Source organism: Girardinichthys multiradiatus, chromosome 19 (assembly GCF_021462225.1).
Source record: "Girardinichthys multiradiatus isolate DD_20200921_A chromosome 19, DD_fGirMul_XY1, whole genome shotgun sequence".
In the NCBI taxonomy this organism is placed as follows: domain Eukaryota; kingdom Metazoa; phylum Chordata; class Actinopteri; order Cyprinodontiformes; family Goodeidae; genus Girardinichthys; species Girardinichthys multiradiatus.
The window spans coordinates 12,275,219-12,295,698 of NC_061811.1; the positions used below are offsets into that span (position 1 = coordinate 12,275,219).

General features: G+C 42.3%; 1 protein-coding gene across 3 annotated transcripts in view; it reads left to right on the forward strand.

Annotated features, from left to right (window-relative positions):
- Window positions 1-20,223, forward strand: part of tmem260 (transmembrane protein 260) — a 41,998-nt gene extending 21,775 nt beyond the window's left edge. For all 3 annotated transcript variants that reach the window (XM_047345959.1, XM_047345961.1, XM_047345960.1), the window contains 13 exons: window positions 325-502; window positions 601-714; window positions 826-1,005; window positions 1,134-1,174; window positions 10,281-10,367; window positions 12,109-12,217; window positions 12,371-12,543; window positions 14,087-14,258; window positions 15,325-15,464; window positions 16,023-16,199; window positions 18,577-18,630; window positions 18,883-18,967; window positions 19,060-20,223. In XM_047345959.1, coding sequence (XP_047201915.1) covers window positions 325-502; window positions 601-714; window positions 826-1,005; window positions 1,134-1,174; window positions 10,281-10,367; window positions 12,109-12,217; window positions 12,371-12,543; window positions 14,087-14,258; window positions 15,325-15,464; window positions 16,023-16,199; window positions 18,577-18,630; window positions 18,883-18,967; window positions 19,060-19,320 — 1,771 coding nt within the window. In that variant the 3' untranslated portion in view covers window positions 19,321-20,223. The remainder of the gene's footprint in view (window positions 1-324; window positions 503-600; window positions 715-825; window positions 1,006-1,133; window positions 1,175-10,280; window positions 10,368-12,108; window positions 12,218-12,370; window positions 12,544-14,086; window positions 14,259-15,324; window positions 15,465-16,022; window positions 16,200-18,576; window positions 18,631-18,882; window positions 18,968-19,059) is intronic.
- The last annotated feature ends 257 nt before the right edge of the window (window positions 20,224-20,480 follow it).

The following is a 20,480-nucleotide window of genomic DNA, read 5'->3' on the forward strand; positions in this document are numbered from 1 at the left end:
TTTCCGCTCCGTCAACGCACCATACCTACGTTTGAGCTTATGGCGACTTTCTTCAACGTAGTAATTGTTACAGAGGGAAAAAAACTCAAACTGAGTTGTTCTCATTTTAAGGTGTTTATAATAAAGTCAGGGAACACAGTAAGTTGTGAGAACCTCTTTATAGATGTAGATGATTAATGACTGTTTACTGCATAAAGGTATGAAAAAAATATTTTGAATCTGGCTAAAAATTGTTATTGGTCTTAAAAAACAGAGATTGGAAATCAGTCAAGAAACAATCATCTGTGCGTCTCTGAAACATTAATACATCTTCTTAATTGTCAGGCTGACAGGTCCTGGACCTGGTGCGGTCCTGGCTGGAGGCCTGTTTGCTGTGTCCAGGCTCAGCTGGCAGTGGTCGATGGTGGCAGAAGTCTTCACCCTCAACAACCTTTTCGTTGGCCTTCTGTTCTTCTTGACGGCCAGCTTCCACTGTGCTGAAAACTCCAGACAGAGAAGGAAGGTGGTTCCCTCAAACGCATCCTTACTAACCCTTCATCTTCCCTTTCATTATGTCTCAGTAAACCAACAGTGTTGTAATGTTGTGATTGTTTCTTTAAGATTATGCATTGGGGTGCATTTTGCTGCGGCCTGGGGCTGTGCAACCAACACACTCTGGTCTTGTATGTGCTGGTCATCGTTCCTTGGGTCCTTTCCCAACTCTATGCTCTAAAGGTTAGTCTTGGATACGTTGAAACAGAGTCTAAACTGAACTTACTTACATACCGTAAACAAACAATATGTGTGGATACTTTGAAAAGAAACATTTATTTTCTAATGAAACAGGAGCTGTCTTTTTTGGGCCTTGTATCTCTGGGATTTTGTTTCATCGCTGGCTTTCTCCCGTACATCTACCTCCCCATCTCCTCCTACCTCAACACAGCCCGCTGGAGCTGGGGGGATCAAACCAGCCTGTCGGGTCTGCTGACCCACCTGCTGAGGGCAGAGTATGGCACATTCAGCCTTGTATGTCCTGGTTTCATCTCTGTATACCAATTTTTGCACAATATGTTTTACAAAAAAATCGTGTTCTTGTAGTATTTGGATGATTTTTCTCTTTGTATTTTTGATCTGGACTGCTCTGTATTTTGTAGGCGAAGGCAGAGACCTCGATGAGTCTGAACCGAATGCTGCAGTGAGTTTATCAATCTTACCCTAAATATTAAATCCCTTTGTACATATTTCTGGTGATTTTTTAAAAGTATTTGCAGGTTTTTAAAATCCACCTAAAAAGCACTTTCTTCTGCTTGAGATTTCAGTGTTCAAATTACTTAACATAATTTTACCTTATTTATTTTATTGAGAAACCCTTCATCTTTACAATTCTGGGCGGGGTTCATTCATCATGAGTATGAAAGTTATATTAAATTTGCTCCTGCTCTAAAGCTGGTACTTTAGAACTGGAAGGACATTTGCAGCTGCCCACATGGACAAGCCAGATGCCTTCTGGAGGAACATTTTATGGTGGGATGAGATAAAGGTGGTGCTGTTTGTTACAGTGACAACATGAATGTGTTTATAGGAGTTAAAGTAAGGCATTCAAACCTAAGAAGACTGTATTAACTGTCAAACACATTGGTGGCAGCATCATGCTGCGGGGTTGTTTTGCTGCCAGTGGTAGTAGTGGTGGAGTAATGAAGTAGGACTACTTCCAAATACTTCAACTTCACCTCAAATTAACAACTAGATGGTTGAAACTTGGACACAAATTGAGTGTTGCAACAGAACAATCATCCTAAACACATCCACCCTTGTTTTGGAACAAATAAAGCCCGCTCAGATTAATAATTTGGAAAGGTCCCCCATTTCAAACCTATTGAAAGTTTGTACACTACGTTTAAAAGTCGGGTCTATACCAACGAACCAACCAATTTAAATGAGATCTACTGATTTAAAGGTCATCAGTTTTTCAGACATAAAACTTTCAAGACACATTTTTTTCTTTCTAAGGAGGAACTGAGCCAGCTGTAAGCATATTTCAGACTTGCTTCACTGCTGCCACTGGTACTGTAAGCTGTGAAAGCACCAATTCCTGCAGGTTTGAAAGAGCTTTAAGTTATTGAAATGCTAAAAGAATCAGAATGCACCTACAGTCACAGTCAAGAAGTGTTTTGGTCAGTACAAAAAACATTTAAAGTCCAAATATTAAGGAACCATCAACTGGGTATGAGGCAGGTTTGGGTAAATATTTTTATTTAAAGAGAAGTCGATGGACACAATATGTACTTGCCATTTTTATGTTAATAACGTCTACGTTACTAATAAAATTAAAAGCGTGGCATGCATTTGTATTCAGGAACTTTACTCTAAATTACAAAATAAAATCCAGTACAACCAGCTTCCTTCTCATTCACATGAGTAGTGAATAGATTCTGCCTGTGAAGGCCTTGGTGGTTATATAGAGAACAAACATCATCATGAAGACCAGGGAACCCAGCAGACGGGTTAAGGATAAAGTTGTAGAGATGTTTAAAGCAAGGTTATGTTAGAAAACAATATCCCAGGCTTTGAACATCTCACAGGGCACCTTTAAATTCAGAGACAGCCAAAAAGCCCATAGTAACTCTGGAGGAGATGCAGAGATCCACAGCTCAGGTGGAATATTTTAGTTGTGCCCACTACAAATCTGGCCTTTATGAAACTGTGGCAGTCATCAACCTCAACTCGCCGTCCACATAATGAAAAATGGTGATGGCAGCATCAAGCTGTGGGAGTGATGTTCTTTTGCAGGAACAGTGAAGCTGGTCATAGTTTGTACCATCCCCCTTCCAGTCAGAGCTGGAGGAGGGATGGTACAAACTACAGGGAAACCTGGGATGTTTGCAGCAGCAACATATTTGAGACTGAAGCAGAGATTCACCTACCAGCAGAACAGCAACCCTTAACATACAGTCAGAGCTGCAATCAAATAGTTTAGTTCAAAGCATTTTCATGTGTTCGAATGGCCCGGTCAAAGCACAGTAGGGAATTGTTGCAAAACATCTGTTCAGAGGCTCTTCATCTAATCTGACCGAGCATGAGCTATTTTCTGAGGAATAATGAGTAAAAACTTTCAGTTAATGTGCAAAACTGGTAGAGCAATACCCCAAAGAGCTTGCATCTGTAATTACAATAAAAGGTGGCTCTACAAAATATTGACTCAGTGGACCTGAATATAAATGCAAGCCACACTACTGCTTGTAACAAAACAATTTTTAATTTTCCGCCTTTGTGTTTGTCAATCACATAAAATCCCAATAATATACACTGGTGCGTTTGATTGTAATTGGACAAAAAGTGAAAAAGTTCAACGCCTTTCCTTTGAATATTTTTACAAGCTGCTTCCCTGTTTATATCGGTTGGAATAAATGACTTGAAGTCCATTTTTACAGACAATTTATTATCAGAAATTGTAGCAAATTCTTATAATTGACATTTTGCATCTCTGCATAAATATATATACATATATATATAAATATATATATATATATATATATATATATATATATATACACACTGTGCAAAAGTTTTAGGCAGGTTTGAAAAAATGTTGCTATCGATCGATTGATCAATATACAGGGGTTGGACAATGAAACTGAAACACCTGTCATTTTAGTGTGGGAGGTTTCATGGCTAACTTGGACCAGCCTGGTAGCCAGTCTTCATTGATTGCACATTGCACCAGTAAGAGCAGAGTGTGAAGGTTCAATTAGCAGGGTAAGAGCACAGTTTTGCTCAAAATATTGAAATGCACACAACATTATGGGTGACATACCAGAGTTCAAAAGAGGACAAATTGTTGGTGCACGTCTTGCTGGCGCATCTGTGACCAAGACAGCAAGTCTTTGTGATGTATCAAGAGCCACGGTATCCAGGGTAATGTCAGCATACCACCAAGAAGGACGAACCACATCCAACAGGATTAACTGTGGACGCAAGAGGAAGCTGTCTGAAAGGGATGTTCGGGTGCTAACCTGGATTGTATCCAAAAAACATAAAACCACGGCTGCCCAAATCACGGCAGAATTAAATGTGCACCTCAACTCTCCTGTTTCCACCAGAACTGTCCGTCAGGAGCTCCACAGGATCAATATACACGGCCGGGCTGCTATAGCCAAACCTTTGGTCACTCATGCCAATGCCAAATGTTGGTTTCAATGGTGCAAGGAGCACAAATCTTGGGCTGTGGACAATGTGAAACATGTATTGTTCTCTGATGAGTCCACCTTTACTTTTTTCCCCACATCCGGGAGAGTTACGGTGTGGAGACGCCCCAAAGAAGCGTACCACCCAGACTGTTGCATGCCCAGAGTGAAGGATGGGGGTGGATCAGTGATGGTTTGGGCTGCCATATCATGGCATTCCCTTGGCCCAATACTTGTGCTAGATGGGCACGTCACTGCCAAGGACTACCGAACCATTCTTGAGGACCATTTTCCTGCTCTCGGTGGAGGAGGACGCTTTTTCTCTGTCTCCCGCACCCCTCCCATATCTGCCCTGCTTCAGCTCTGTGTCTTGTCTTTTTTGGAGCCTCTTTTTGCATATCTTCCAAATTCTTCCCAAATATGGATTTGGTCAGCTGGTCTCTCAATGCAATTCATCAAATTTTCTCGACGAGAAGACAGGGGTCGGGAGAGCCCACTGGCCCGGACGGGACGTTTTTCTCTGGATACACGATGGACTCCTGGCAGAAGTGGAGGATTGTGTGTTTGTCGATAATGTCAGTCGAGGATGTGGAAGATGTGTATATAATTGGATGTTTGATCAGGATTTCTGCTTTTTGGAGTCAGCGGTTACCTGGCATATCGAGAAATTCGGAGAATGTCAGCAGCTGTTCTGGCCATTGTAAGGCTGCCTGGTATGTATGATGGGATCTTCAGAGCGATCAGCACTCAGACTGAGATGTTACGTGAGCTGAATCACAGACTGGATGTGATCCTTATACAGGATCGCAGGCAGGTTGCGGTTCCTGGACTCAGGGGTGAAATGGGATAAATCTTGGAGAAAGTTGTTCGCTCGGATCTGGCAGAAAGACCAGGAATTTGGCTGTTTGGATTCGCCTTTGAGAAGCACCAGCGAGACTCTCAAGGCTGACGGACAATTAAGAGTCAGCCTAACCTAAATAATTAGTGTTTTTCTGAATCTGGCTCCCCTGCACGGCCTTGATGGCTGGCTATCTTCAACATCTCCTGGAAGTTATGTAAACATGACGCTCTGCTCCCTCTGCCCTCTCCCTTCCCTGAGGACATCTGTGGACCTGCTCAGAACTTTGTGGCTGGTTGATGTACATTCCAACGTATCATCAAGGACAATGGCCTCTGGAACAGTGCTTCATGGACTTACTTGCACGCACTCACTTGCACACACACACATGCTCAAGATAAACATATGCACCCCTCATACCACCTTCACCGTTCCCGGCATGATGTTGTTTTGTAAACTTGTTGATTCTTTGTGCTGAGGTTTTTTGCAATCTCAAACTGTATCCTGCTAAGGATAAAGTGTGAAATATTATTTTTTCCCTCTACTTACCTAATGTGGCCTCTTTTCTCATCTAGCAAGAGCAGCGCCTGTGAGTGGGCAGCAAAGCCTCGGTGACCCGTCCCCCCCTTTGTCTTGTGTCATGATGTCTGTTTGGATGGGTTGTACTGGAATTCTAATTTCCCCTCGGGGATCAATAAAGTATCTTTGAATTGAATTGAATGTGCATCCAATGGTTCAAAGATTGTATCCTAAAGGTGGTGCCGTGTATCAGGATGACAATGCACCAATACACACAGCAAGACTGGTAAAAGATTGGTTTGATGAACATGAAAGTGAAGTTGAACATCTCCCATGGCCTGCACAGTCACCAGATCTGAATATTATTGAACCACTTTGGGGTGTTTTGGAGGAGCGAGTCTGGAAACGTTTTCCTCCACCAGTATCACGTAGTGACCTGGCCACCATCCTGCAAGAAGAATGGCTTAAAATCCCTCTGACCACTGTGCAGGACTTGTATATGTCATTCCCAAGACGAATTGACGCTGTATTGGCCGCAAAAGGAGGCCCTACACCATACTAATAAATTATTGTGGTCTAAAACCAGGTGTTTCAGTTTCATTGTCCAACCCCTGTATATATATATATATATATATATATATATATATATATATATATATATATATATATATATATACAGTACAGACCAAACGTTTGGACACACCTCATTCAAAGAGTTGTCTTTATTTTCATGACTATGAATATTGTAGCTTCACACTGAAGGCATCAAAACTATGAATTAACACATGTGGAATTATATACTGAACAAAAAAGTGTGAAACAACTGAAAATATGTCTTATATTCTAGGTTCTTCAAAGTAGCCACCTTTTGCTTTGATTACTGCTCTGCACACTCTTGGCTTCTTGTTGATGAGCTTCAAGAGGTAGTCACCTGAAATGGTTTTCCAACAGTCTTGAAGGAGTTCCCAGAGATGCTTAGCACTTGTTGGCCCTTTTGCCTTCACTCTGCGGTCCAGCTCACCCCAAACCATCTCGATTGGGTTCAGGTCCGGTGACTGTGGAGGCCAGGTCATCTGGCGCAGCACCCCATCACTCTCCTTCTTGGTCAAATAGCCCTTACACAGCCTGGTGGTGTGTTTGGGGTCATTGTCCTGTTGAAAAATAAATGATGGTCCAACTAAACACAAACCGGATGGAATAGCATGCCGCTACAAGATGCTGTGGTAGCCATGCTGGTTCAGTATCCCTTTAATTTTGAATAAATCCCCAACAGTGTCACCAGCAAAGCACTCCCACACCATCACACCTCCTCCTCCATGCTTCACGGTGGGAACCAGGCATGTAGAGTCCATCCGTTCACTGCTCATTGATGTGCTCATCCAGGATGGCACATCAATGTGAGCTGTGGCAAGAAGGTTTGCTGTGTCTGTCAGCGTAGTGTCCAAAACCTGGAGGCGCTACCAGGAGACAGGCCAGTACACCAGGAGATGTGGAGGAGGCCGTAGGACGGCAACAACCCAGCAGCAGGACCGCTACCTCCGCCTTTGTGCAAGGAGGAACAGGAGGAGCACTGCCAGAGCCCCGCAAAATGACCTCCAGCAGGCTACAAATGTGCATGTGTCTGCACAAACGGTTAGAAACCGACTCCATGAGGATGGTACGAGGGCCCAACGTCCACAAATGGGGGTTGTGCTCACAGCCCAACACCATGCAGGACGCTTGGCATTTGCCAGAGAACACCAGGATTGGCAAATTCGCCACTGGTGCCCTGTGTTCTTCACACATGAAAGCAGGTTCACACTGAGCACATGTGACAGAGTCTGGAGACACCGTGAAGAGTGATCTGCTGCCTGCAACATCCTTCAGCATGACCGGTTTGGCAGTGGGTAAGTAATGGTGTGGGGTGGCATTTCTTTGGAGGGCCGCATGATCCTCCATGTGCTCGCCAGAGGTAGCCTGACTGCCATTAGGTACTGAGATGAGATCCTCAGACCCCTTGTGAGACCATATGCTGGTGCGGTTGGCCCTGGGTTCCTCCTAATGCAGGACAATGCTAGACCTCTTGTGGCTGGAGTGTGTCAGCAGTTCCTGTAAGATGAAGACGTTGAAGCTATGGACTGGCCCGTCCGTTCCCCAGACCTGAATCTGATTGAGCACATCTGGGACATAATGTCTCGCTCCATCCACCAACGTCACGTTGCATCACAGACTGTCCAGGAGTTGGTGGATGCTTTAGTCCAGGTCTGGGAGGAGATCCCTCAGGAGACCATCCACCATCTCACCAGGAGCATGCCCAGGTATTGTAGGGAGGTCATACAGACACGTGGAGGCCACACACAATACTGAGCCTCATTTTGACTTGTTTTAAGGACGTTACATCAAAGTTGGATCAGCCTGTAGTTGTTTTTTTCCACTTAAATTTTGTGTGTGACTCCAAATCCAGACCTCCAGTGGTTGATAAATTTGATTTCCATTGATGATTTTTGTCTGATTTTGTTGTCAGCACATTCAACTTTGTACAGAACAAAGTATTCAATGAGAATATTTCATTCATTCAGATCTAGGTTATTTGAGTGTTCCCTTTATTTTTTTGAGCAGTGTATATATACACAATGCTGAGTGTGTTGACAACAAAATCACACAAAAATCATCAATGGAAATCCAATTTGGTGGGTGGAGCGAGACACGATGTCCCAGATGTGCTCTGGGACATCATGCCATGCGGCCCTCCAAAGAAATGCCACCCCACACCATTACTGACCCACTGCCAAACCGGTCATGCTGAAGGATGTTGCAGGCAGCAGATCTCTCTCCACGGTGTCTCCAGACTCTGTCACGTCTGTCACATGTGCTCAGTGTGAACCTGCTTTCATCTGTGAAGAGCACAGGGCACCAGTGGCGAATTTGCCAATCCTGGTGTTCTCTGGCAAATGCCAAGCGTCCTGCACGGTGTTGGGCTGTGAGCACAACCCCCATTTTTGGACGTTGGGCCCTCATACCATCCTCATAGAACCGGTTTCTAACCGTTTGTGCAGACACATGCACATTTGTGGCCTGCTGGAGGTCATTTTGCAGGGCTCTGGCAGTGCACCTCCTGTTCCTCCTTGCACAAAGGCGGAGGTAGCGGTCCTGCTGCTGGGTTGTTGCCCTCCTATGTCCTCCTCCATGTCTCCTGGTGTACTGGTCTGTCTCCTGGTAGCGCCTCCAGGCTCTGGACACTACGCTGACAGACACAGCAAACCTTCTTGCCACAGCTCGCATTGATGTGCCATCCTGGATGAGCTGCACTACCTGAGCCACTTGTGTGGGTTGTAGAGTCCGTCTCATGCTACCACGAGTGTGAAAACATCACCAACATTCAAAAGTGACCAAAACATTAGCCAGAAAGCATAGGTACTGAGACGTGGTCTGTGGTCCCCACCTGCAGAACCACTCCTTTATTGAGTGTGTCTTGCTAATCGCCAAAGATTTCCCCCTGTTGTCTATTCGATTTGCACAACAGCTGTGAAATTGATTGTCAATCAGTGTTGCTTCCTAAGTGGACAGTTTGATTTCACAGAAGTTTGATTTACTTGGAGTTATATTGTGTTGAGTGTTCCCTTGTGTGTGTGTATGTATACATATATAGTGCCATTATTTGATTCTAAGTGGCTAAATGTTTAATGAACATTTTCCTGCCTCATCTGCATAGTTTAACTCTGTGAATTTTACTTGTAAACCTAAGATGGAGCAAAAGAGAAGCTGCAATGTAAAGTGAGGGCTTTGATCTCAGACACACTGAGAGCACATTTAGGTCTGAAGATGGAGGATGCAGCCACTCAATGCTTAATGGTTATGGTGGTTTACTCAGGTTTAACTGCAGACATGCCAATCTTCTGAGAGCCAAGAGTTGCTGCGTCCCTCCTTCCTCCCCTGCTCAGTCTGGCAGCTTTTGTTCTTCCTGTTCCACTCTCTCCCATCAAAGAACTGAACCTGCTTACAGGGCCAAAAACGCTGTGGTCTGTTTCTCTTGCAGTTTGAACTGATCACTCAGCTCTGGTGGTGAACCGTGACGAGCTGTGATGACAAACACTGCTGCAGAGCTGGAGAAATTGTATTATTTTCCCACCAATAAATATCCTCCTTTTGCTCTCTGCCACCACCGCTGTCATCCCACTGCTGCTATCCTTCTCCAACTGATGGGACATGGGAGGGTGGGGGGCGCGGGTTGGGGTGCATGTTCATCTTAGGACCCCCCACCATCAGACCCCCTTCTGTCAGCCAGCCACCCCTTCCCATCGCCCCTGCTGCTTGACGGACACGCACACCTTCAATATGGGTAAAAGAGACGAACATGACAGGCATGTCGCTCCGGAGACGTAAACCCGCCGGAGAAGTTGACACACTCTCACACAAACACAGGCTCATGAGCACATCACACACAGTGTTCATTGGGAGATATAGAGACTCAATAAGCTGTCAAATAGAGATGGGTATTAAGGAAGAGGCAGGGAACTATCTCTCTGCACTGAGCAAGCGCTTTGTGAATGACAGGCGCTGTGAGGAGAGGACAGGGTTGCCGGGGACGGATGACACAGTCATTCGTATCTGTCAATCCGATTGAAAGAAGAAGCACACAGTCCAGGGAGTTTGTTTTCATATGGGAAGGAGGGCATTTGATAATTGCTGTCATTGACTTCAGCATCACGAAGGGTAATTAAGCTTGTCTTTGGTGTCTATCACATGCTATATATCCGTACATGTGTGGTTCATGTGTGCAGGGCCCAGCTGGACCACTGCCTGGCGGATCTCTCTCCTCCTGTTTTGGTTCTGGCAGGAATAGGTCTTCTCTTGTCCTCGTGGGACAGGTAGGATGACAGCAGCATGCAACACACAACACTCAACAGCCACTTCTACCCCTCTCCCAAAAAAACTCTAATCCTCTGGAGTGAAAGAAGGCTAACAAGACCACTGACAAAACACTGATCCTGAAAAAGAGACACAAAACGGGGCTGAGGCTCCTCACTGTCAAGCTGTCTGACGCTCCACATTCAGATCCAGAGAGGTTGATGTATATTTTAGATGTTCAAATAAAAACATATTCGCTTGTGCCAGTAAGTCATTGTGTATATGTGACGGTGGGATCCAGTAATTTATCACAGTGGTGGCTTCGCTGGGGTTTGTGGGGTGGTGCTGATAAAGGCTGGTTGCTGCCCTGGAGCTCAAGACCAAGGTCAGCCCTCAGAGTGCCGAAGGGCAGAAATTCATATTACAACTCGTACTGTGTTACAACACCAAAAGACTGTTTTGCTTTTTGCAAATTATTTTCTTAACTTAAAAGAAAATCTTTAATCTTTGCAGATATGAGAAAATCTGGATGAATAAAAATAAACTCACATATAAAACAGCAGCTGATGGAGAAACATCCGTTTGCTGGGGAACTTATTCGGACTGGGAAGCATCATTTAGGTTCAGATGATGACTTGTTTTTGCCATGAGAGCAACATGTTTTTTTTAGTAGCCTGTAAGCATATTTTACAGCTATAGTGTAATGAGTTTGTGATTCAGAGGTTGGCAGCAGCTCTTTATGACTCAGTCTGCATTAGAAAATCAATCATGTACCTCTTAGCTTGCTAACATATTCAAGTGCCCTGTTAGTATTAATAATAATTTAACTGTTTTTCAAACAATTATGTTTTTAACAAGGAGAATGATGCAATGCATATATAAAGATTACATTAAATAATACAGACAGTAGTTCAGTGTATGTCTTTATCATTATAGACCATCAGAAAGTAGTGTGTAATTTTTAAGTGGAAGTAAAAGGGATGCGTGATTTTCACACTTTTATTTACAAACAAAAATTTGAAAAGTGTGGCATACATGCCATTGTACCTCTACCTTTATGTTTAGGGTTGTAGTCCTTCTGGAAGGTGAACCTCTGCCCCAATCTCAACTTTTTTGCAGCCTGGAACAAGTTTTTGTTTCTTTGATTGTTCCTGACTGCCCTTTCTCTAGCTCCAGTCATCTTCCCTGCTAAGGAAAAGCATTCCCACAGAATGATGGTGCTACCACCGTGTTTTACCATAGGGAATAGTTTGTTAAGGGTGATGAGCAGTTTTAGGTTTCCTCCACACATTTTACACATAATCCAAAAAGTCTGTCCATTTAAAGATGATGAATTGAACAGTGAGATGTTCAAAGATCAGGATATTGCTTTATATCTTGCTTCAGACTTCTCCACAACTTTCCCCCTGATCTGTCTTGTCTGCTGTGTTCCCTGGTCTTTATGATGCTGTTTGGTCACTAATAATCTCTTAACAAGCCTCTGAAGGCAACTATATTTACTAATGAAAGCAATTAGATTTTGTTTAAAAAATTTAAAATAAAAAAAATCAGATTTTGTTTGTAAATATAAAAAAAAAAGTTAAATTCTTATTCCAAGTCAAAATGATGCAATTCCAATAAAGCACATTGTAGTTTGTAGATGTACTGTGACACAATGAGAAAAACCTTTACTTTTGCACTGTATCTAAGTATTGATTACTTTAATACTTGAATTACTGAAATATCTGATTCTTGTAATAATCAGTATTCTTTCCCTTTAAGGACCTGCCGCTCAGTGTCCTGGCTGTTGACTTCAATGCTGCTTGTCTATTCTCTGTTTTTTGCTTGGAGAGCTAACCTGGACATTAGCAGACCTTTACTGCTTGGAGTGGTATGCAGCAACGGTCACATTTCTCCTCAAAATTCAATCTAATAGCTCTCAGCTGCCTAAAATGCTGCAATGAATTAGAATATATAAATTTAATCGTACTGTTATGAGTAAATATAGTATATTTTACATGTATATGTGTTTAATTTCCTGTAGGTGGAGCGTTTTTGGCTCCAGAGCGATGCTGCAGTTTGTGTGCTGGCTGGCCTCGGTTTGAGCCATGCTCACAGTAAGCTGGAGAGGTGGCATGGACATGGAGGGCTGTGGAAAACCACCGGCTGGGTCTTCACTTTAGCTCTGCTGGGACAAATGGGTCACACCAACCATAGGTAAACATTTTGCAAAGTTACAATAAATAAACCAGTTGCCATTGACTGCAAAAAAAAGCATGTGCTGGTGATGTCTTCTAATAATAAAGCAGCATTTTATTGGATGTAAAACAACAGACAAACAGTATGTGAAGATTTAAAGACTGCCTCGATGTTTTAAGATGGCATTTTTTGCCTTGTAGTTAAATAAGGACAGAGTCCAAGTAAAGCAAAGTCAGCATTTGTTCAGCAATATTTCTACTCTGTAGATTTGTAGTTAAATGCTCCTATTTTGTTAGGGCTCAAACTCTAATTTAACTTTGTAACATTTAAGTGTGCAGACAATTACAGAACCAATTTTACAACAGCAAAGATTTTGATCACTGTAGACATAATTATTATTGCTTCATTGTGTTGCACTTCCACCGGCTATTAGTAATTCCAGGCTCTAATTGTGTTTTTGCAGCAAGCTTTTTTATTCTGCACAATCTCTGAGCATTTATCTGTTAGTTAAACTTTACTCCTGCTGCAGAAATTACACTGGAAGCAAATAAAATGCCTTTAAGACGTTTTTATTCCCCTACAACTTTTTCACATTTTGTCAAGCTACAATGTCAGATTTTTTAAATAAAAGCATTTTACTGGGATTCTTCGTGATAGACCAACACAGAGTAGCGCATCATTGAGAAGTGGAAGTATAATGATACATGGTTTTCCACATTTTTACAAGTAAAAATCTGAAAGGTGGAGGATGCATATTTATTCAGTCCCCTTTATTTCAATACCTCCATCCAATCTAATTCAGCTTGAGCTGTTTTTATAAAGAACAATGGGCAACAGATTCTATAACTTGATGTGCAAAGCTGATAGAGACATGCCAGAGAAGACTTCCAGCTCTAATTGCAGCAGAGGTGATTGTAGAAAGTGTTGACTCTGAGGGGCTCAATACAAATGTGCAAAATGTGAGAAACGTCTAGCGGTATAAATACTTTTGCAAGACACTGTATAAAAAGCAAAGTCCAATACTTCTGCTTTTTAAAGTTTAGGTGAAATAAAACCCTTTTACTTCTGTCTAAAATCCCTACCCAAGTCGATGTTTTTCCTGAGTCAACCTGATTTGTTTCTCCTACATTTACCACAGGTCTGAACTCCACATGTCAGGTTTTTCCTCTGCTCGCCTGTTGGTAAAGGCTAAAGAGAGGCACGGTTAGCATGCAGATTCCAGTCGCAGGGCTCAGTCTGAGATGTTAGCTGTCCGAGAAGGCAGATTACACCAGCGCAGCTCCGCAGAGTGCCAGACAGCCATCACTGAGTGGCTTTGATCAAGGAGGAGAGCATGGCCTGTGCTGTCAGACCAATCACACCTGCCTCTTTACAGTTAGATAGGCAGCCAGGGAGCTGTTTGAAGGAAAGGGGCGGGGAGCACACCAGCGACTTACCCTCAGAGCACCCTGAGAGCAAAAATGCACATGTTCACAGCTGTATATATAACACACATCTGAGCAAAGGTAAGGGCGCCCTTATTTCTGAATTATGATGATTGAATACATGATTATCATTTCAGGGAGTGTGACCAGAGCGGTAACAATGTGGTGGAGCGGTTCGGCAGGGAGCTTCTGGCCTCCTTCCCAAAAGACTCACTCATCCTGACCAGAGGAGATCTGCCAGGAAACTCTCTGCGTTACCTACACTACTGCCAAGACATCCGGCCCGATATCCGCCTGGTCGACCAGGAGGTCAGAACCTCAGTTCTGCTGCCTCTATTCACTATCCAACTGTTCTACGTGGGGTTCTACTAACAATACCAACCAAAGAATCAATGCGAATCATTACATTAATTTTAGTAACACAAACCAAATAAATTAAAAATTTTCTCTAAAGTATGTAAATAAAGATGTTTTTAGGGAAAAATGAACTAATACAAATTTTATAAATCCTTCATGAACAAAAAAACAAAAGTTGTGATGGAAAAACGATGGTTTACTGGCAGAGAAAAAGGATTAAATACTTTAGAGTTTTAACTCCAGAATATTTTTTTATGGGAGTTGTTCAAATACCTTCCTAGACACACGTTTGGCTGTAAATGTGTCTATATTCGTTGGAATTTTAAAAGCTTTAAACTTCAATCTATACAAAAAAAAGTATCAGAATGAGGCGATTTTCTTTGCTTAATCTGGTGGTCAGTTACCAAACATCCGATGTTTGTTCTGATCAGTAAACCCACCTCTTGTAAGAGTTACCAGGTCGCAGTGTAGTTACTGAGAAAAGAAGACTCACACACATTTTCAGTATCAGCGAGGTGTTAGAAAGGAAGTCAGAGGAAGCACAAAAGGTCTAAGAAGCTTCTAAAAGGAAACTGTATTTTCTACGTAGGTATGGCAACTGTTCATTCAGGCACCTACAGCGAGTTAGACGTCAGCAGATAACAGGAAGCTGAACATATAACCGCAAAGTTTTATCCCTTTGGAGAATCAAAGTCTTTCTGTTGTGAAACAGGTTGGATAAGGAAATGCTTACTGTTTTGATACATAGGTGAAACCCTGTTTAACTGCAGAGCTGTGTGACAAAGGCAGGGTCTTTATCAGAAAGGACTGTCAAATTATTGAGTTGTATTCATAGTTTTTAAAGACAGTTGAACCAGCTTGTATCAAGCTTTATCAAACTCCGTAATCAAAATCAGCCATAAATTTCTAATCGGCGCATCTCTATAAATGAAGAATTTTTTGCATTATTTTTCTGTAGCTACTTAATCATAGGGCGTTACGTTTTCACACAGATTTGTTGGTTCTTTCTTGTTGCCAGATGATGACATATTCTTGGTATGTGGCCAAACTGGGGGAGCATCTTCCTGGAGTCCATTTTCCTGGCCGCTGGTGGGACCCAGTGCACCACGAAGAGAAGGACACCTTCAGTCTCAAGCAGTTTCTGTCCCACAACACACAGTGAGTCTCTGAGACACACTGAGAGAACAGAGAAGAGATGAAGGGATAGTCTGAACAGCTAAATAGGAAGATGTTAAATTAAGCGAATGAACTGGGAGGGTAACAATGGTCCAAACAACGAGTGGGTGATCTAACAAGGGAGAGATCAGTGGGGTTGGTCCACACAGCGGTGAGTGAAGGGAGAACATAAGCCTACAGAACTGTTAAAGCTGGAAAAGATTTTGAAAAACTACAAAAGTCAAATAATCAACTGGAGTTGGTTAAACTATCTCTGGTAGACTCAATGCTGCTCCCTGTTGTCATGTCTACTCCCCCAGAAAGATATGAGACCCTAAAATTGCTTTGTGCCTGGTTAATACCAAGCCCACCAGGGGGCAGTGTTTGCCAGGCCAAAATTAATCTCTCACTGTGGGGTAAAACTGACCTCTGGGATTAACCACCGGGGTCGGTGAGCAGCACAGAGATAAAGTAAGTCTAAAAGGTGTTTTGATGTGAGGAATTGCTTGTATGTAGATTGTTTCACAACATGAATCACCATGGCACCCCCCCCCTCTACAGCAGGGACGTGTTTGCCTGCATTGGGCTGACTGATGGTGATCCAAGCTGGGAAGGCAGCTTCTCTCGCTGGCCTTTGGGTGTGTGTGACTACCTGGTGCCGGCCCAGAGGCAGTTTTCACCAGAACAATGGGCCGAGCGCACCCGCAGCATCTATAACTGGAGCGAGCCACACAACAGGTGACCACGCATCAACAGAAAACCATGTGTATGACAACCTGTAAAACATCACAGTTTCACAATGTTACTGTATTTACACAAAACTGTTAAACATACTTGTATAACTTGATGTAATTGATTTTATTTGTGACAAAAAAACAACTATCCCTACTGCTGCTAAATTAATATAACATTATGAACATTATAGATATAAACAATGCTATCTGAAACATTTATTTTATTTTTTACAGGTTTTTATACACAGACTTAAACAAAAATGCCAGCTTAATATAATTTCAATAAATTTGACTATCAATAAAATGTTAATTTCAATAAATCATTTTTAAAAAGTGACACTCATGGATAGATACTTTACACACAGTCATATATCTGCTAATTTTGATAAATCTTTCTTCCAGCTAATGAAAATCCCAAATGCGCAGAGAACCCAATTTCACTGAAACGTAGAATATTACAGAAACCAATAAAAGAAAATTATAATACATGAATATTATATCACAGCCTAAACAATCATAGGGAAGACTGCCGACCATTGTCAAGCAGGCAGTCACTGACACCCTCCAAATATAAGGTTAGCCATAAAAAGTAATTGCTAAAGAAGCTGTCCGTTCACAAGGTGCTGCATCCGAGCATATTGATGGAAAGCAAAGTGGAAGGAAAAGGTCTGCTTTAAAAAGATAACTGCACCCATCGAGAGAATTCATGTGGTCTGGACAGCAGCTGGAGTCAGTTCTTCAAAATCCAGCACACACAGACGTATCCAAGACATGAGCTGCAATATTCCTTGTGTTAAGCCATTCCAGAACATCCAAATTGTCTTAACTGGGCTAAGGGGAAGGACAGGACTGCTGTTCGTTTTTACAAAGTCCTTTTCTCAGATAAAGAAAAGAGCTTTGGACCAGATGAAGGCACAGAATATAGGTTGCCTGAAGTTGAGGTTTACACAGTCGGTGATGATTTGGGGAGCAATGTCATCTGTTGCTGTTGGTCCACTGTGTTTTATCAAGTTCAAAGTCAGCTGGCCATCTACTACTAAAGAGCACTTTATGCTTCCCTCTGCTCACAAGGCTTATGGACATGTTGATTTCATTTCCCAGCAGGACTTGGTACCTGCCCACACTGCCAAAAGTACCGACACCTCCTTTAAGGACCGTGTTATCACTCTGCTTTATGGGTCAGTAAATTGACCTGACCTATACCCCGCAGAGAACCTATGAATTATTGTCATCATGAAGATGAGAGACACCAGAGCCAACAATAGAGAGGGGCTGAAGGTCATAGGTTTTTTTTAGCAGAACCACAGGCAGATTGCCTTGCATGCTGCACTGCATACATGCAGTAACTCATGTAAAAGAAGCGTTGACCAAGTACTGAACCTGTATACTGTACAGTACATGGACACAGTCCTCACATATTTCTGTTTAAATTTTTTTATTGGTTATATTCAAGTTTTCTGATAAATTTAATTTTGGGTTTTCATTAGTTATATGACTTAATCACCTAAATTAATAGAAATAAATGCTTGAAATATATTAATATTTATATAAGGAATCCATATAATATTTTTCCAGACAATCAAATTTGTCTTTCTTTTGTGTGAGGTAAAATTAATGGTGTCTTCTTTCAGCCAGCTGACCTGTAGTGCACAGTAATAGGTGGGGGAGGGGGGCAATACCTTTTGTATACCATAATACTAGTCCTGTGTCAGAGATTCTTAGGGGCTTAAAAATTAGCAAGGTGTAGTTTTTGCAGCACTGCTGCTGACAAAAAATGATGAATCTTTTGAAATAAATCCACTTGCTACTTTCTCTCTGAGGTCTCCTTTCCTCAGACTCCAACAGAGTTTCCTCGCATTGAGTTCATACGCTGTGATCCTCCTCTTTGTGAATTCAACCAGAGCAAGACATTAGGCCCTCAGCCATTTGAAATAAGACGGAAGATGAAAAATAATGAGTTTCTTATTGCATTTTGTCAATAACTGTGTCAAAACTGGAATTAGTCAAAGCTCCATATTCTGTTGCTGTTGCCAGCAGCCCTTCTTTCACTAAGATATCCACGGCTGAATACTGTGACATTATTTCCCGCGCCCTCACGACAAGCGTGTCCACAGATGCCCACGAGCCAAATATTAGCCGAGAGACCTTGCTGCTAAAATATTCTTTTGAAGAAGAGGTCAAGTGGTTGCACTCGGGAAAGCGAAGAAAGGCAGGTGTGGTTTAACTGCATGTCTAATGTGTTAGCTTGTATTGTTGCTCAGTCATTTCGTGTTGATGCATGATTAAAACCTGCAATGTTATCATTTATAGTTACAGGACTGGTGCATAAACGTGTGCCTGAAGCTGCTTTAAATCAACTATTTTTGCTTTATTTTGAACAGTTTTAATCCTGCATCTTGGGAGCGTGTTGCTAACGAGGAGATGTGGCAAGCGAGGTATGTTTAAACATTTTACAGAATATATCGATGTCCCTGTATAGTGCAAATAAAAAGCTGCGTCACCATGCATGCTGGGCTCCCGAGAACATCTCCATAAACCAGTCTTGTGTGGTAGAGCATCTACATGTACATACTGTTTGGAGGTTGCATCTACATAAATCACTCCATCGTAGTGGTGCGTTTGAAAGTGTGGATCTGCATTACTCATCCATCCAGCACTTAGCCCTGAGCCTGTGTGCTTTGTTTCAGGATGAAGACGGCTTTCTTTCTGTTTGACCTGGCAGAGAGGACGCATGGCGAGGGGAAAGCGCGTCTCTTTGAGCTGTCTTACACTGTGAGTCTGACCTTAATAAACGTGCATCAGACAGAAGACCCATGCGGAAATTAAGTTTGCATTAGTTTTACACACTTCTCTGTTCAATACAGCTGTATACAGAAATTATTGGGGCCCACTCAGTCTACCCTCCAAACTGGGACAAGAACCTTGCTCTGGCGTGCGAGAGGCTGCTCCGCTCAGGTCACCGGGGCTACAGTCCAGACCACCTGCTGACCTGCAGCATTCAGCACTTTACTCTCTACTTGGAGAAAGACCCCACGGATCCCCAGGCAGCAGCCATACGCTCAGCCGTTTCCCACCTGCTCAAGGAGAGGGACAGACTACGCCAGAGCTGGAAGCAAACTCCATGATTGAGTCCTGGAAAAAGCATGGGGAGCTTCTCCAAAACCAACCAAAGTGCTCGGTTGAGGGATTTATAGCACTGTTGAAAAGTCTGAAACCGCTGCTCACTTCTTAAATTTTGCTAAATTTTTTACATTAAATGTTTAATGTTCATTTTGTCATGTAAGTTTTTTTTAGAGTTTTCAAAATGTGTTCTTCAGCAAAATGAACTATTTTATCTACAAAAATAACAAAAGATGATGCAGTTCACTGGAGGTAAAATACTGTCCTAAAGACCCTTTCAAAAATATTCAACATTCATGCACTTTTTCTCATTACAACCACAAACTTTATAGATGTTGTTGGGATATTATGGTGACGGATAAACAAAAAGTAGTACATTATTATGAATTAGAAGGAACATGAACATGGTTTTCAAAACTCTCACAAATAACAATCTGAAAAGCATTTTGTGCATTTGTACGTAATTAATACCATCTTGTCTTATCATCAACTCTAACCAGCTTCCCTGAAGAAAAGCATCCCCATAGCATGACACTACCATGTTTCGCCACGAGGATGGCGGGTTCAGGGTCATGTGCAGTGTTAGTTTTTGATGTAAATGGATTGAACTTAGGGAGTGGGTGAACTGGTGTTAGAAGAAGAGCATCTTCTTCTGGGTTTGTTCTGTCCCCTACATGGCTCATGTCAAATTTTAACTTCTTATGGAGATTCTCCCAGCAGAGCTGTGGTTCTCTGCAGCTCCTCCAGAGTTACCATGGGGTTCTTGGCTGCTTCCCTTAGAAATGCTCAGGTGTCTGTCTAATGTTCCATGGAGCTGTTTGTTCACTAATGTTCTCTAACAAACGTCTGAGGCCTTCATGGCACAGATGTCTTTGTACTGAAATAAAATTTCCCAGAGGTGGAGTTTATTTACTAATTAATTACTTTCTGAAGACAAGCAGCGTCACTTAATTTTATTCAGGGGTATCAGAGTAAAGGCAGCTGAAAAACATAAAAGGAGGATAAGCTGCATTTTCTTTTTTTCTACATGAATCACAAAATAGGAACAGATTCAGTTTAAAGGAGTGAAAATGTGGCAGATTTTAAAATTCTCAAGAAATTCTGGAAAACTGTCAAAAACGGTTGATCTCTAAAAGTTAATTGTGAAGAAGTGCAGGGTGGGTCA